Raw genomic sequence first — 17,678 nt, forward strand, 5'->3', positions numbered from 1 at the left:
TCTGTGATGTTGGACAGGTTTCTTCACCTCTCCATGTTCTGTGTCTGTTGCATGAGGATCAAAATAGTACTAACATGATGGAGTTATGAAGAATAATTAATACATGCAACAGTCTTAAAACGGCCTGGTAAAAAGAAAGAGCACTGTATATTTTAGCTTTTAATTTTTGCTTGAAAATTTGTCTAGATACAGAGAAATGTTTCATAAAAGAAGGGTCAATTCATCGGGAAGACACACAATCATAAATGTGCACGTACTATAATAATGGAGCTTCAAAATATATGAAGCAAAAACTGAAATTCACAATCATAGTTTTCATGTGACTCCTACTTCATATCTTCCTGTTTGCAAAATGAGAACTAAGATTAGCCTAGACATTTTCAAATACTTTCTAAAGTTTTATATTTTTAAAAAAAGTTTTATGTTCTTGAGAGGAGAAAAATTCTTCCTTCTATTAACTAATACATAAAAAATGTAAGATGGAGAAGCTGCTACAGTGTAGTCCCTGGTAGGCTTATCCGGTTTCTTAGGAATGAACCCAGGACGGGATGAATTCAATTATTACTCATCTGAGAGACTTCGGAAGACACCCTTCCTAATGTTCACTTTTCAATCGTCCTCATCAGTATGTATGTATGTATTTAACAGGGCTTGAAAATACTTTGAAGCAATACCGGGTAGAACTAAAAGGAAAATAGAAATAGACACACCTCTCTTAGTAATTACTAGGACTAGATTTTTTAAAAATCAGTAAGGATAAATAACATCTAAATGACAATACCCACTACCTTAACCTAACAGATTTTTACAGAACTATCCGTCCACAAGCTCAAGAGGGAAGGAGGGGGAAAAAAAAAAAAAACAAAACAATCCGGGAGAGAATAGGAAGGGAGGAGGGAGCGAGCACTAAGCAACCTCTGTGTGTCCAGGTTCTGCTAGGGTTTGGAGGATATTGAGACTTTTTTTCCCCCCCCAGGGCCGCACCTGCAGTTTATGGAAGTTACCAGCCTAGGGATCGAATTGAAGCTGCAGCTGCTCGCCAGCCACAGGCTGGATCCCAGCCTCGTCTGCTACCTACACCACAGCTCATGGCGATGCTGGATCCTTACTTAACCCACTAAGCGAGGTCAGGGATCGAACTCGCATCCTCATTGGTACTAGTTGGGTTCGCTTCCTAAGCCACAACGGGAACTCCGGATTTTGAGTCTTGAGGTACAACCACGTCCTGCTTGGGTATACACACCCGAGCACCTGCTATGTGCGTAGTACATATATTAGGTGCCTGCTGCACTTCTCTTAGCACTAGTAGGGGTTTCTCAAAAACAACGCTAACCCAAGTTCGAGGAGGGTGCCTCGGTCAGCCTGGGACAGCCTCGAAGGCTCTCAGGCAGCAGTCCAACCGTCTCGGAGACTCAAGGACCCTGGGGATTCTCCGCCTGAGCTAGACAACCCGCACTTGCGCATTCGGCGCAGCCAGCTGGGGCGCGGACCAGGCCCTCCCTAGCCGGGACTACATCTCCCACAGGCCTCTGCGCCTACTTTCCTTCCGCCTTCCTTGCTGGTGTCGGCTCGGAGAGGTGAGTTGCTCGCGTGCATTGAGGAAATGGGCGCGGGGGCGGCGCGGGGGCGGCGCGGCCCTGTGTGTGCAGGGCTGCAGTGACTGTGTAGTTTGTGACGCTGAGTGGACATTGGGTTCCCCGATGCATCCTCTGTCCGCCCGCTTCGGGGCCGCACAGATGCAGCGGCCCAGAATGGCTCCGAGTTAGATTTATGAACCCCACAGTGAAGGCCCCTAACAAAAAGACGCAGTCTGAAGAACAACAGCTTTCAAAGCCACAGCTTAACCAGAGCTCCCTCCCAAGGCAGCTCTAGAGAACTCGTAGACAGATACCAGCCCAGGTCTTTGTACTCTGGCCGTTCTCTCTGATACCGGGAAGGGTCAGCTTCACCCCAGGCTCCCTGTTATTTCCATCGGGTTTGGTGTGTGGTGGATGGTGGGAGAAAGTGTGGTAGTGAAACCGGACACGGTCCTGTGGGGCTCCTGGGCGCAAGAGTAGCGGGGGTGTGTCTTTAGCCTGGCCTGGCTTACCTCCAAAAAAAGGCTCAGTGCGTTGAGATTCCTGTTTCCTTACCCCAGCCTGCTGATCTTTAGGACGGAGAGAGAAAGGAGGAAATAATTGCATATATTTATATTTGTGTATGTATATGCATATATGTATATATATATGAGTTTGTTTTTTCTCTTTGTTCCATGAAATGTAATTTTTATTTTTTCTGGACATGGTGGTATTTGCTTCTCCTGATGAAAGAGTGAAAAAATCAGGTCGGACCGAAAAGAGAAAAAGCGACGCTCCCATTAATGAGATTGGAAAAGAAAAGATAAAGCCAGCTGCAGAGTTAATAGAAAACATTATTTCTGCCCAGGTCATGCAGCAGTTGTAAAATGCTCCCTGTTTGAGAGCTTAAAGTGTGCTTACCAATGATGCTACTTTTATTTTATTACTAGAGATACTCAGTTGCTAAATTACCCTCACTTCACTGATAGCACTTAATCTCCAGTTAATCCTTGCCTCTTCTGTTCTCACCTCAGAAACAGCAGTGGTTCCAGAATTGTTCCCACTTCCTCAGGTTCCTTCAGTTGGAGCTCAGCTCTTTACAGAAGAGGTTTTCTTATCCTTTTTGTTGCCGAAACTCGGCTTCTGTCCACTGGTGCTGAATAGAAACACAGAGTTTTGGGTGAAAGAGGAAAAAAGTAGCCCTTATTGCCTTGCCAGGCAGAGGAGGCCACAGCAGGCTAATGCTTTAAAGACTGTGCCCTACATTGAAAAGTACTGCAGGGAGTTTTATAGTAAAAAGAAGAAAAACAGGTTTCTGGATAAGAATCAGGGTTGAGGGCAAATATGCATTCTTCTTTCTTTGGGGGAAATCTTTATAGTCATCGAGGTTGGTGTCAGGACATCTCAGCTGACCCTGCTTATCTTCTGGGTTATTGTATCTTGATTTTTCCTGAAATAAAAATACTTGGAAAAGAGGCACGTTAATCAGTGATGAGGTCAATCTAGTTAAGTCCTAAAAAAAAAAAAAAAAAAAATGTGCTTAATAATCTTTAACTCACAGGCATTTATGCTCAGGGTGCCTCATCTTTAGCTTACAGGTAATTGTGTTTAGGGTGCAGTTAAGCCAGGGAGAAGGACAAGGAAGGGCGCTAAGCTGTTCAGTTTTAAAGTATTCATTATGTGTTATTCCTCAAGAGGGAACCAGGGTCCTGCCTGGGCGCTGTACTCTTGTTCCTTGACTGCTCCTGCTTTGTGTTTGCGTCCCCTTCCTTCCCTGGTCAGCAACTGTCTGAACCTGCCCCTTGGAACTCAGGGAACACTATGAAGGCTGAATGAGGCCCATTTCCTAAAAAACAAGAAAAGAGACACACAGAAAGGCTTTTGTGCCGGGGAGCCCCACAGGGCCCTGCTCTGTTACAATTTGCCCCATCACGTTCCAGCTGTTCCTGTGAACTTTCCTCCCTCTCTTGAGTCAGTAACTCTTAAATTTTGTTGCACTTTACAGGCTTGTTCCAGGTAGTCTAGCTGGCTAGGCTTTAACACCTGAAATACTGTCTCTGTGGCCCCGGTGCTTTGTTTTTCCTTCCTAGTGAATGATGGGGAGGATGAGGATAGAGCACCCCAGCCCCACCAAGGGTATCCTCTCCTCTCCAGTGGCTATTCACATGAATATTTGGCAGCTATTTAATTCCTCCTCTGAGTGGCTGCTTTCTCTTAATATGAATGGTCTGCAACTAAACCTCATGCAGGGAGGCTAACTACAGAGCTTTATTTATTTATCTTCTTAGGGCCGGCGTATGGAGGTTCCCAGGGCAGGGGTTGAATCGGAGCTACAGCTGTCTGCCTACGCCACAGCCACAGCAACGCCGGATCTGAGCTGCATCTTCGACTAACACTGAAGTTCACGGCAACACCAGATCCGCAACCCACTGAGTGAGGCCAAGGATCACATGAGGCCAGAACCTGCATCCTCATCGATGCTAGTCGGGTTCGTGGACCGCCGAGCCACAATGGGAACTCCTGCAGAGTTTTATTTTAGGCTGTAATATATCGAGAAGATTATAGTTGAGTTGAAATCTTTTTTTTTTTTTTTTTTTTTTTTGTCTTTTTGCTATTTCTTTGGGCCGCTCCCGCGGCATATGGAGGTTCCCAGGCTAGGGGTCGAATCGGAGCTGTAGCCACCGGCCTACGCCAGAGCCACAGCAACGTGGGATCCGAGCCGCATCTGCAACCTACACCACAGCTCACGGCAACGCCGGATCCTCAACCCACTGAGCAAGGCCAGGGATCGAACCTGCCATCTCATGGTTCCTAGTCAGATTCGTTAACCACTGAGTCACGACAGGAACTCCCGAGTTGAAATCTTACACTAGTGACTTTGGTATTTTCCGCTGCCCTGAGGTCAACATCGAGGAAAGGAGTTCCTAGCATGGTGCAGTGGAAATGAATCTGACGAGATCCCATGAGGATGCAGGTTGGATCTCTGGCCTCGCTCAGTGGGTTGGGGATCCAGCGTTGCTGTGAGCTGTGGTATAGGTTGCAGACACGGCTCGGATCCTGTGTTGCTCTGGCTGTGTTGTAGGCTGCCAGCTACAGCTCTGATTCTACCCTTCTGGAACCTCCATATGCCACAGGTGCTGCCCTAAAAAGACAAAAAAAAAAAAAAAAAAACGAAAGATGGGGTATGGTTTTATTGGTGACAGGGTCTTGTACTTTTGAGGCTTTTATGAGTGGTAATGTTGTAGATTTTTAACAGAGGAACCTGTGTCAACAAGAGAAAAGGTTATTAGTGGAAGGGAAGGGAAGACATCAGTAGAAATTTGAGAAGTGGTTTGAAGTTTTTGACAGTATGAGTTTGTTTCAGGCCACGTATTAATGTGGTCTCATGAAAGGCGGTTTAGTATAGTGGCAATAGTATGGGTTATGGAGCTAAATAAATTATCAGGGTTCTCATCCTAAACCTGCCACTTAGAGCTCGGTGAAGTTGGGGCAGTTTATTTCATTTCTTGGTGCGACTGTTCCTTCATCTATTAAAGGAGGATAATAATAGAACCTACCTATAGTTTGCTATGAGTAGATGAATCAAGTATTTGTAGAGTCCTCAGATAATGCTTGACACATAAATCCTCAATAGATTTATTTTATTTTTTCTTTTTATGGTCATACCTGTAGCATATGGGAATTCCCAAGCCAGGGATTGAATCTGAGCTGCAGCTGTGACCTGTGCCACAGCTGCTACACCAGATCCTTAACCCTCTGCACCAGGCTGGGGATTGAAGTTGCAACTCAGCGGCGACCTGAGCTGCCACAGAGACAATGCCGGATCCTTAACCCACTGCATCACAGTGGGAACGCCATATAGATGTATTTTTGATGCATTGGTGGGAGGAGGTGAGCTCTATGTCCTTCTATTCCACCATCTCAATTGGAGCCTCACAATTTACTGTTTTTTTTTTTTTCTTGCTCCCTTATCTGAGTTATAGTTTCTGCCTTTTCATTTTGTATAGGTTTTTGGTGTGGTCTCCTTTTTGCAGAAAACAGAGTTGTAGCCTCTCTTGCTGCTGGTGTCCACCTCCCTTGTGGCTGAAGTTGGTATGGGGGGGGCTTGCTTTGGGCTTCCTGATGGGAGGGACTGGTGCCTGCCCACTGGTGGGTGGAGGTGATTTATCCCTGTGGTGGGTGGGGCTTTGTCTCTGGGTGAGATTAGAGGCGGCTGTGTTGGAGCCTCACCATTTTTACTTTAATGATGTTGCCTGCAAAGTGAGACTAATAGGACAGGAAGATCCATTAGTAGTTGGATAGACAGCTCGTCCTAAAGGATAGGTTCAGAAGCGAAATAAAACCATTTGTCAGGACGATCTGAAAGGAAGCAGCCATGAGACTGCTATCAATGCCTAAAAGACATTGTCATTCTTTTGTAGATGGTACTCTAACGTCCATGGGCAGATTAAATCATAAAGTGGGTTCATGAATTGGTAGCTGAGGGAAAACAGAAAGGCCACTCAGGGAAAACAGCAGCCGTTTTTTTTAGAGCATCCTGAGCTTTTTTTTCTTCCTCAGTTCAACAGAAGACGGAAAGGAAACTTGAACTGGGAAGGTCTTTCTCTTCTTTGGAGTGTTTGTGTATTTCACTCTCACGCTGCGTTTAATGTGGTGAGGAGTGTTGTGGGCTGTTGCTGTAAACATTTTAACTGATCCTTCTAGGCTCACATGTAATGTTTATTTGTTTGTTTGTTTGTTTCTGTCAGAATAGTTTAATGCCACACATACTGGGTTTTTTGTTTTTAGCATACTGATTTCACGAATTTCATCAAAATTAGGATATTATCACTGTTTCACTCTTTGCGTGGTGTTCAGTGGTATCGATGCACCACAGTTTATTTAATCATTTCCCAGTTTGATTCTTTTCAGCTTTTATTCATTATAAACCACATCGGTCAATCAGTTGGCATACTTTTGCAAACACCTTTTTTTTTTTTTTTTTTTTTTTTTTTGTCTTTTTAGGGCTGCACCCACAGTATGTGGAAATTCCCAGGCTAGGGGCTGAATCAGGGCTGTAGCTGCAGGCCTATTCAACAGCCACAGCAGTGTGAGATCTGAACTGCATCTTCAACCTATACCACAGCTCACGGCAATGCCAGATCCCTCACCCACTGGGTGAGGCCAGGGATTGAACCTGTTTCCTCATGGATACTAGTCAGGTTCCTTAACTGAACCATGACGGGAACTTCCTGCAAACATCTTTATGTCCATGTTCAAATAGTTCCTTTGGAACCAGAAGTGGAATTTCTGGTTCACAGGGTTACAGGGTTTAAATGCCATTTTACACAGTTCTACATTTGTGGGGTTTTTGTGGGGTTTTTCCTTTTTGGCCGTGCCCACAGTGTGTGGAAGTTCTTGGGCCAGGGATTGAACCTGCGCCACAGCAGTGACAGGGCTGGATCCTTAAACTGCTGAGCCTCTAGGGACCTCCCACGCACAGTTCTAAATTTGGACCAACCCCATTTCCTTGTGACCTTGCTAATACAGCATATCATCAGTTTTGTACATCTCCCAATCTAGTCACTGCAAAAAGATATTTTTGGTTGCTTTAACACGTCATTAATTAGTAGTGAAATCTAGTATCTTTTGAAAGGTTGTTTCTATTTTTTTAGTGAATTTCCCTCACTCAGGTTTCTCTCACTGAAAGAGAAATCCTAGCCTTCAGAAGTTAAACACCAAGATTGAAAGATGGCATCTTAGAGAAATGTAGACTCAAAACAAAGCTCTGCCACTTCATAAGTGTGAATCTGAGCAAATGATTTGACCTCTGACCCCTCAGTAGTTTTCTGAACTATTGGAGAGGGAGGAACTTCCTTGCTGAACGATGCTGAAGAGCAATGGGTGATGTGTATAAAGCAGCTCTCAAATAACAGTTCTCAGTGAATATTTGTTGCGTTCCTGCAGGGATCATGAATCCTTTACTGAAAGAGAGCTTGTAGCAAAGGACGTCAGGGGATGAGAGGTTCTGATTGGGAACCAGAGTAGCGAGTTGCCCTGGCTGGGGAAAGGCTGATGCTACTTCACAGTGGCAGGAGCTGCCGGGCTCACTCTGTACAGTTTTCAGTCTTTGTATTCAGGAAATTCAAGCAAGATCCTGGCAGGAGGTTGGGGGGTGTCATAGGAGCCTCTGTGTGGTTGGTGTGGCCCTTTCTTAGCCCTGAGAAATGGTACCAGAAAGAAGCGGAGCTGCTCAGGAAAAGTCTGAGGAATGTAGTGTTGGGACCAGATCCACACTGCCAGATGGGAAGCTGGTCAGAACTCCTCCAGCTAGAAAATCCCTTGTGGGGCAGTGGGTTTTTAGGATCTGGTGTTGTCACTGCAGTGGCTGTGGTTGAAGCTGTGTGGCTCAGGTTTAATTCCTGGCCTAGGAACTTCCACATGCCACAGGCATGACAAAAAAAAAAAAGAAAGAAAAGAAGAAATCGTTCCACTGAAGTATCTGGGCTTCTACACGAAGGTCATCGTTGTTCAGCTGGGTTTCGTCAGGGCTGGGATTTCTTCAGCCTCCCTCCACTCTGCTCCAGTTTGGGTGTGAGGGCAGTGTGGCTCTAGTAGTGAGGAAGAGTTTAGAAGCAGGAATGGAAGAGAAAAAAAAAGCTTACACAACCATAAATCATGTTGGGAGTTCTGAGGCACATGAGTTTCATGGCTGCTGCTTCTTCTTCCAGATCTGACGTATCTGGACTCTGCATTTCTCCAACAGAGAGATCTTGAAAAGGACTGACCGGTTCTTGCAGTTGGAAACAATGGCCCACGTGAGTTGATGTTTCTTCCTCCCCTTTGCGATATTGCTGGTTTTTAGGCCTTGGATACCTATTTATTCCTTATCCTGAGACTTGCTGTTTACCAGAACTCTATCCAAGACCCTGCTTCATTTCCTCTCATTCCTGTGAGGGCTGGGAACAAACAGCCCAGCGTCCCCTCTGTGCGCCCTTCTCTTTTATCCAGTAAGGTGGTCCATCTCCTTTCTGCAAAATCTTCTGTCAAGGCTGTGAGGGAGCAGAAGTGAAATGCCTTGAGAAAAATGTGGGCGTTCTCTGCAAAACGTCCCCCCATTAACATTTTCTAATAGAACAGCTTTAGATTTTAATAATTCTGAGAAAGGATATTTCTCTGAATACAGTGCTTTGGGGGCTTTTTTTTTTTTTTTTTTTGTCTTTTAGGGCCACGCCTGTGGCATATGAAGGTTCCCAGGCTAGGGGTCCAGTTGGAGCTGTATCTGCTGGCCTGTAGCACAGCCACAGCAATGCAGGAGGCTCCAAGCCACATCTGCAACCTACACCTCAGCTCACTGCAACGCCAGATCCTTAACCTTTTAAGTGAGGCCAGGGATTGAACCCTCATCCTCATGGATGCTAGTCACGTTTGTAACCTGCTGAGCCACAATGGGAACTCTGAGTCTAATTTTTATATAGGAAAAGTTTACATCCCCAGTACACAATTTGACCTTTTTTTTTTTTTTTTTTTTTTTTTTTCCAGTGTACAGCAAGTTTTATTTACACCCTCAGAGAGACCAGGCCACCCTGAGTAGGGCCTGGCAATTTGACATCCTTTAAAAGATTTTTGGGAACTATATCTAGTCATTTATGATGAAACATGATAATGTGAGAAAAAAGAATGTATACATGTGTGTGTGATTGGGTCACCTTGCTGTACAGTAGAAAATTGACAGAACGCTGTAAACCAGCTATAATGGGGAAAAATAAAAATCATTAAAAAAAAATACAAGAGAACAGAAAAAAAAGTTTTTTGAAATTTGTATTGACATATAACGTACATAGAGGATAGTGCGCAAATCATAACTGCAGCTGAATGAATTTTCATAAATTGAGTGTATATGTGCTATTAGCCCTCAGGTAAAAAAAAAAGTGAATATTACTAGAGCTTAGATGCCCCCCTTTCAGTTACTTTCTACCCACCCAGTCCAGATGTAACCACCATCCTGACTTCAAACACCATACATTAATTTTGCCTATTTTTAGAACTTCATGCAAGTGAGGTTGTATAGTTCAATCCAACATTTTTTTAAAAACCAGAAAACAACGTGCACAGAATTCGCTTTGGCACAATGGAATTGGTGGCATCTTGGGAGCCCTGGGGTGCAGGTTTGATCCCCGGCCAGGCAGAGCAGGTTAAGGATCTGGTGTTGCCGCAGCTACGGCTTAGGTCAAGACTGTGGCTCGGGTCTGATCCCTGGTCTGGGAACTCCGTATGCTGCAGGATAGCCAAAAAATAAAAAGAAAATGTGCAAGAAGTCTTGTTATATTCCAAATACAGTTGCTGGACCATGAGAACTCTCCGCAGATGTTTTGAAATGCATGCATATATCAATAAAGTGGACATGTATAACTCATGCTGCCAGTGATAAGGGAGGCATCAGAGCATCGTATAGATAGGAGCCCTTTCTGCCATTATGTTCTTGTTGGAAATGCATGTTCATAGTGCACGTCACATTGTAGCCCCTGTTGTTGTCATTTTGTAAAACGAGTTCTTAAAAAGTTGGAAAAGTATTGAAGCAAATTGTGGAGAAAGAAACAAAGCAAGTGAGAAAAAAATTCAGTAAGACAGTGAAAACCCTAAAGCCAAAGATATCATGTATGCACTGATCCACGTGTACTGTCGTCCTGTGCTGGGGGAAATGTTGAGAAGCTAATTGGAGGGTTGGAGTTTGATGTGTAATGTGATATAATTCTTTGCTTTAAAATAGTGGGAAACCAAAAACCTGGTTAATAATGTAGTCTTAGACTGTCTGATTTTCAAGAATGTACTATTGATATTAAGTGAGAGATCCCTGTTTTGAACTTTTCCTGAAGATCTTATGGTTTGATGAAAGAGAATTTGGTCTTATTTGCTTATAGGAAACACTCCAATCTTCTCCACAGACGTGCGTTTTTTTGGGTTTTCTTGGCTGTGCCCACAGCCTTCAGAAGTTCTCGGGCCAGGGATCAAACCTGAGCCTCAACAGTGATAGTACCAGATCCTTAACCACTAGGCCATCAGGGAACTCCCCACAGACTTGAGTTTTTTTAAGTACATAAGTTGAGATTTAGTATTTGTCTTAGCCCCTGTACATGTTGAGATCTTATGGTCTATAAGACTTTTAGGATCTTGTGGATAGGAATGCGATTGGGATCTTATATTGTGAGGCCTGAAATTTCATATGCTGCCCTGATACCTTTTTTTTTTTTTTTTTAGAGCCACATCTGCAGCACATGGAGGTTTCCAGGCTAGGGGTCTAATCGGAGCTGTTGCTGCTGGCCTATGCCATAGCCACAGCAACACCAGATCCAAGCCGCGTCTGCGAACTACACCACAGCTCACAACAACGCCGGATCCTTAACCCACTGAGCAAGGCCAGGGATTGAACTCTCAACCTTATGGCTCCTAGTCGGATTCGTTCCACTGCACCACAACGGGCACTCCTGCCTTGATATCTTATCAAGGCTCCCAAAACCTACCCATGAGTTCCCCCACTCTCCCCAGATATGGCCCCCATCCAGTGGAAAAGACTACCTGGCTAGCTTCCCTATCAGGCAGACTAGCTAAACCCCTCCTTGTCCTCAACCTAAGAGGTTTCACTTCCTTGCCAGCCCACAGACTCATTCAGACAAGCCAATCACAACCTCCTGCTTTGGCCTGGGAACCCCTCACCCTCTTTTACTTGGCTTGTTCACTCTATTCCTGAATGCAATCCCTGTGTGGCTCTGTGTGACATGTGGTGTCCTCTCCTGGGCTGTGAGTATATGTGACTAATAAACTGCTCTCTATCTCATCTGTCAGGTGTTGGATATTCAGGCATCTCATACTATTTAGGGAGAACGATCCCTTTCTCACCAATGGAGTGAGTAGGGGGTGACCAGAACAGGACTGCACATAGATCAAGAATTGTCTTGGAGTTCCTGTCATGGTGCAGTGGTTAACGAATCTGACTAGGAACCATGAGGTTGTGGGTTTGATCCCTGGCCTCGCTCAGTGGGTTAAGGATCCGACGTTGCCGTGACCTGTGGTATAGGTTGCAGACTCAACTTGGATAGATCAGTGGCTACAGCTCCGATTGGACCCCTAGCCTGGGAACCTCCGTATGCCGCGGGAATGGCCCTAGAAAAGGTAAAAAGACAAAAAAAAAAAAAAAAAAAAAAAATAGAATTATCTCCAGGGAGTTCCCTTCATGGCTCAGTGGTTAGTGAACCCAAGTAGCATCCATGAGGACACAGGTTTGATCCCTGGCCTTGCTCATTGGGTTAAGAATCTGGCTTTGCCATGAACTGTGGTGTAGATCACAGACGTGGCTTGGATCCCACGTTGCTGTGGCTGTGGTGTAGGCCACTAGCTCCAGCTCTGATTGGATCCCTAGTCTGGGAACATCCAAATGCTGTGGGTGCATCCCTAAAAAGACAAAATGACAAAAAAAGAAAGGAAGGAAGGGAAAGGAAAGGAAAGAAGGAAGGAAGGAAGGGAGAGAGAGAGAGAGAGAGAGAGGGAGGGAGGGAGAAAGAAAAAGAATTATCTCCAGGATACCTGAGAGAAGAATGCTAGGAACAGAGTCCATTGTGTAGTTTTACGGAATGTGCTGGTTTAGAGCGGGGTTTCTCAGCCTTGGAACTATAGTTGACCTTTGAGCAACACAGGGATTAGGCACATGACACGCTGTGCAGTTGAAAATCTGGCCCTCTGTATATGCCACTCCTCAATATCCAGAATTTCTCGTTATTTTTGGTTCTACATCCGTGGATTCTGCCAACCCAGAATCACACAATACTGTGGTATTTACTATTGAAAAAAATATATGTATGACTAGTACCGGACAGTTCAAATCCAGGTTGGTCAAGTGTTAACTCTATTAATATTTTGAGCCAGAGAATCTTTTACTGTAGGGGATTGTCCTCTCCGTTGTAGAATGGCTAACATTTTATCCCTGGCCTCTACTAATTAGTGGCTTTTTTTTTTTTTTTGGTCTTTTTGTCTTTTTGGGGCTACACTTGCAGCATATGGAGGTTCCCAGGCTAGGGGTCTAACTGGAACTGTAGCTGCCAGCCTACACCATAGCTACAGCAACACCAGATCTGAGCCGCATCTGCGACCTACACCACAGCTCACAGCAATGCTGGATCCTTGACCCGCTGAGTGAGACCAGGGATTGAACCTGCATCCTCACAGTACCTAGTCGGATTTGTTTCCACTGCACCACCATGGAAACTGCAGTAGTCGCTTTTAATACACCTCCCCTTCCCCAGTTGTGCCGATGGAAATTGTCTCTGGACATGGCATCATGTCTTCTGGGAAGTAAAATCACTCCTTGTTGAAAATCGCTGGTCCAGAGTGATGTCTTTACCATTTAGTGTCCTCTAACTCAGGAATAAAGGAAAGGTGTTCAGTGAGGGATGATGAATGCTAAAGGCTAAGAAAGTCTGGAGACCCTGTTGTGGCTCACCGGGTCAAGAGCCCGACATGATGTCTGTGAGGATGCAAGTTTGATCCCTGGCCTCACTCAGTGGGTTAAGGGTCTGTCATTGCCACAAAATGTAGTGTAGGTCACAGATGTGGCTCGGATCTGGTGTTGCTGAGGCTGTGGTGTAGCCCAGCAGCTGCAGCTCCCATTTGGCCCCTAGCCCCGGGAGCTTGCATATGCTGCAGGTGTACCCTAAAAAGAAAAGAAAAAAAAAAAAAGAGGAGTTCCCGTCGTGGCGCAGTGGTTAACGAATCCAACTAGGAACCACGAGGTTGCGGGTTCCGTCCCTGCCCTTGCTCAGTGGGTTAACGATCCAGTGTTGCTGTGAGCTGTGGTGTAGGTTGCAGACGTGGCTCGGATCCCATGTTGCCGTGGCTGTGGTGTAGGCCGGCGGCTACAGCTCTGATTCGACCCCTAGCCTGGGAACCTCCATATGCCTCGGGAGCGGCCCAAGAAATGGCAAAAAGACAAAAAAAAAAAAAAGAAAAAACTAATCCAGATGCATGTGTAATAAATAATGTAGAATGTGAGAGTTGAGGACGATTTTTGAGATTGTATTATATTCAGACATCTGAAGGGGTGGGAGACTGAATCTAATATACTCAAAAGGTGAACTTCTCTGTTGCAAATTTTTTAAAAAATTACTAAAGAATTGCTCATAACAGGGAAAGTGCTTATTAAAAGTGATTTTTATGATGAGCTTGAGACTGTTTTCTTAGAGATTTTGTAGTACATTTGGGAGACATTTTTATCAGTTTTCTTTTTTCATGATCAGTAAAGGGGAAAGAAGGTAGAAGACCTCATATTTCCGAAGAATTTGTGATGGAGACACAAATTGTAGGAGTCTTGTGTATACTGTTTCACTTCATCAAGATTTGGGGGGGGTATTTTATTCCTTTCTAGGTATTTGAGGGTAAAAATTTAATCTTGTTCAAAACAAGTAGCCCTCTGCTTCAGTAATACTAATTTTCATTTTTGTTTGTTTCTGATTTTTGGGGCCGCACCCACGGCATATGGAAGTTCCCAGGCCAAGGGTCAAATCAGAGCTACAGCTATCTGCCTACGCCACAGCCACAGCAATGCAGGATCCAATCTGCGTCTGCGACCTATACCGCAGCTCACGGCAGCGCCGGATCCTTAACCCAGTGAGTGAGGCCAGAGATCGAACCCCCCCCCCCACCCTTGTGGTTCCTAGTCAGGTTCATTAACCACTGAGCCATGAAGGGAACTCCCGTAATACTAATTTTCTTACTGTCCCTTACGCACATCATAAGTTTTTAGCCCTACTTTATTTGCTTGCTATGTGCTCCCTCTACAATGCAATCCCTCATCTCTTCTCTTTAATGTTTAAAAAACATTTCATTTATTTTCACAAATAATGCATGATTTTTTCTCTTTCAGGGTTCAGTGACATTCAGGGATGTGGCCATAGACTTCTCCCAGGAAGAATGGGAATTCCTGGACGCAGCTCAGAGGGACTTATATAGGGATGTCATGTGGGAGAATTACAGCAACTTCATCTCACTAGGTAAGGCTTTTTATCCCAAGTTATACTGGCTTTCTCTTCTGTCAGTTTCAGGACTCCATTTTGGCAGACTAGGTACCATTTTTCTCTGTGTTCCAAAGGGAAGGCGTAAGCTTTGTTAGGTTGGCAATGGGCCTCTCTTTTTAACACTTCATCACCCTCAGGCTCAACAGGCTCCGTCCTTCAGACTTTCTTTAGGCTCTGTTATTTCCTTGTTCCTTAAAAAATTTCTAGGGGCCTAGGTTTGAATTCTGGGTTGTTTTTGAAAGGGGCACTGTCCACGAAACCAGATTTCCCAGTGTATTTGAGCTCAGAATTGATGTAGATGCTTAACCCTCCCTTCTCATCTACTTGCAAAGAGAACACCTAGACGCAAGGATTCTGCATCTCTTTAAAAAATCAGAGGACCCTGTAGAACTTATATAGTATGAAATGAATCCACAAAGTTCATTTCAAACTCAGGTAAATGTGGGAGCACCCATTGTGTCTCAGCGGTAACAGACCCAACTAGGACCCATGAGGGTGTGGGTTCCATCCTTGACTTCACTCGTTGGGTTAAAGGATTTATTGCCGTAAGCTTCGGTGTAGGTCATAGATGCGCCTCAGATCTGGCATTGCTGCGGCTGTGTCATAGGCCAGCAGCTACAGCTCCAGTTCAACCCCTAGCCTGGGAACTTTGATATACTGCAGGTGCAGCCTTAAAAAAATAAGCAAAATAAATAAGTGAATAGAACTCAAGTAAGTGCATTCTGTTTCCAATAATAGACATAGTTCTACTTGCTTTATGGTTAAAAGTTAAAATCTAAGAACTTTTCATTTAACATTGAGTGAATATCCTAGTAAGGTTCTGAGCATTACACATTATTAATTAATGCTCACAACAGTTCTAGGAGAAATAGGCGGTTTTTATCCTTATTTCAGATGAGAAAACTTAGGCACAAGAGAGTAATAATTTGCTGAGATAACACAAGAGCCCAGGCAGTCTGGATCCATATACTGTGTTCACAACCATTGCACAGGACTGCCTCTCAACAGAACTTCTATAAGTTTTAAATTGTTTTTAGTTTTTTTTTTGTCTTTCTCTCTTTTTAGGGCCGCACCCACGGCATATGGAGGTTCCCAGGCTGGGGATCCAATCAGAGCTGTTGCTGCCAGCCTACACCACAGCCACAGTAACGTGGGATCCGAGCCATGTCTGCGACCTACACCATAGCTCACGGCAACGCCGGATCCTTAACCCACGGAGTGAGGCCAGGGATCAAACCTGTGTGCTCATGGATGCCAGTCAGGTTCATTAACTGCTGAGCCATGACAGGAACTCCAATAAGTTTAAATTGTTTTAAGGCCAGTTTTTAACCATCTGGTGTCTATTCCTTGTGGTCCTGTGGTGACGCTCATACAAATGTTTTGACTCCCTTGCATTACTTTGCTCTTAGACTTTATTAAGTACTGTTTTAATCTGTAGTTTGTTCTAAACTTAACCAGCTCTGAATCTAAGGGCTTCGAGGCTTATTTTTCATGTCACATTATCTTTTAAGCAGGACCTTCCATTTCTAAACCAGATGTCATAACCTTATTGGATGAAGGGAAGGAGCCCTGGATGGTTGTAAGGGAAGGGACAAGACGACACCACCCTGGTGAGTGAGGGCTGAACAGGCACGGGGAGTCCTTACTGTAGGTCACAGGCAAGCCTGTTAGGGGAGAGACGTACCCTTGAGATGTTACGGACCCCTCTTCAAAAGCCCACACATGGCCTGTGGAGGCAAGGCCTGAGACTTAGGAAGCAAATTAAAATCTTTCAAGCCTGGGCCAGCAAAGGAACTTCCTTTTGGCCTTGATTATAACTCTTTGCTTCTCATCCCTGCTATTTCTCTCCCACTTCAAAATGAGAAGCTGTTCTCAATAGAAGGGAAAAAAAATGATAATAAATATAAGAGCTGAAATCAACAAAATAGAAAAAGAAAAGAAGTAGAGAAGATAAAGCTTTAAAGTTGATTTCTTGAAAAGATCAACAAAGTTGGTAAACACTAGCTTTACTAATCAAGAAAAAAAAGAGGCAACATACATTACTAATACCAGGAACAGAAGGGAGGTTTTCACTTCACAGGTTATAGCCATTAAAAGAATAATAAGAGAATACTGTGAACAACTTTTTTTTTCTTTTCTTTTTTTGCTTTTTATGCCCATACCTGTGGCATATGAAAGTTCCCAGGCTAGGGGTCCAGTCGGAGCTGCAGCTGCCGGCCTACACCACAGTCACAGCAATGTGGGATCCAAACTGAGTCCGTGACCTACATCACAGCTCACGGCAATGCCAGATACTTAACCCACTGAGTGGGACCAGGGATCAAACCTGCATCCTCATGGCTACTAGTCAGGTTTGTTACCACTGAGCCCCAGTGGGAACTCCCCAAGAATACCGTGAATAACTTTATGCCGATACATTTGACAACTTAAGTGAAATGGAAAAATTCCCAAAAGTCACTTTAACAGAACTGACACAGGGAAAAAAAAATATGAATAAGCTTATATCTATTAAAGTAATAGAATTCATTATCAGAAGTCTTTCCACTAGGAAAATACCAGGCCCGGATGGTTTCTCTGGTGTATTCTATTTGAGGAAGTGTTAATAGCACTATTACACAGATTCCTTTGGAAAAGGAAAGAACTCCTTCCAACCCCTTCCAATTTTATAAGACTACCATGACTCTTATAGTATGACTTGGCAAAAAAATCCAAGGAGAAAAAAATTATAAACTTATATCCTTCATGAACATAGACATAAAATGCCTAACTAAATATCAGCAAATTAAATCCAGCAGTATATAAAAATGATGGCCAAGTAGGGTTTATCCCAGGACATCAAGCTTGGTTTTAACATTCAAAAATTAATTAGTGTAATTTACCATATTAAAGAAATGTGAGAAATCATGTGATCATCTCCATAGATGTAAAAATAGCATATGGCAAAAGTTCACAATCCATTCATGATAAAAATTCTTAGAAAACTAGAATTGAAGAGAACTTCTTCAGCCTGATAAAGGGCATCTTCTAAAAAAATACTTCATTATAAACTTCATCATACTTGATTGAAGAAGTTACCCCC

General features: G+C 44.0%; 1 protein-coding gene across 5 annotated transcripts in view; it reads left to right on the forward strand.

The window, feature by feature from the left end:
• The first annotated feature begins 1,537 nt into the window (after positions 1-1,537).
• The window catches only part of ZFP14 (ZFP14 zinc finger protein), a 29,528-nt gene continuing 13,387 nt past the window's right edge, over positions 1,538-17,678 (forward strand). The window contains exons 1-6 of one of the 5 annotated variants that reach the window (XM_084960733.1): positions 5,313-5,447; positions 5,564-5,648; positions 6,117-6,209; positions 8,267-8,353; positions 14,449-14,575; positions 16,111-16,209. In XM_084960733.1, coding sequence (XP_084816859.1) covers positions 8,345-8,353; positions 14,449-14,575; positions 16,111-16,209 — 235 coding nt within the window. In that variant the 5' untranslated portion in view covers positions 5,313-5,447; positions 5,564-5,648; positions 6,117-6,209; positions 8,267-8,344. Of the gene's footprint in view, positions 1,578-5,312; positions 5,448-5,563; positions 5,649-6,116; positions 6,210-8,266; positions 8,354-14,448; positions 14,576-16,110; positions 16,210-17,678 lie in introns of those variants that run through there. The other 4 variants (XM_013998452.3, XM_013998454.3, XM_013998451.3 and 1 more) reach the window with 4 other exon arrangements.

Source organism: Sus scrofa, chromosome 6 (genome assembly GCF_054392235.1).
Source record: "Sus scrofa isolate SSC_HxYL_T2T_F1_AM1 chromosome 6, Sscrofa_HxYL_maternal_Yorkshire_Landrace_v2.0, whole genome shotgun sequence".
Classification (NCBI taxonomy): Eukaryota; Metazoa; Chordata; class Mammalia; order Artiodactyla; family Suidae; genus Sus; species Sus scrofa.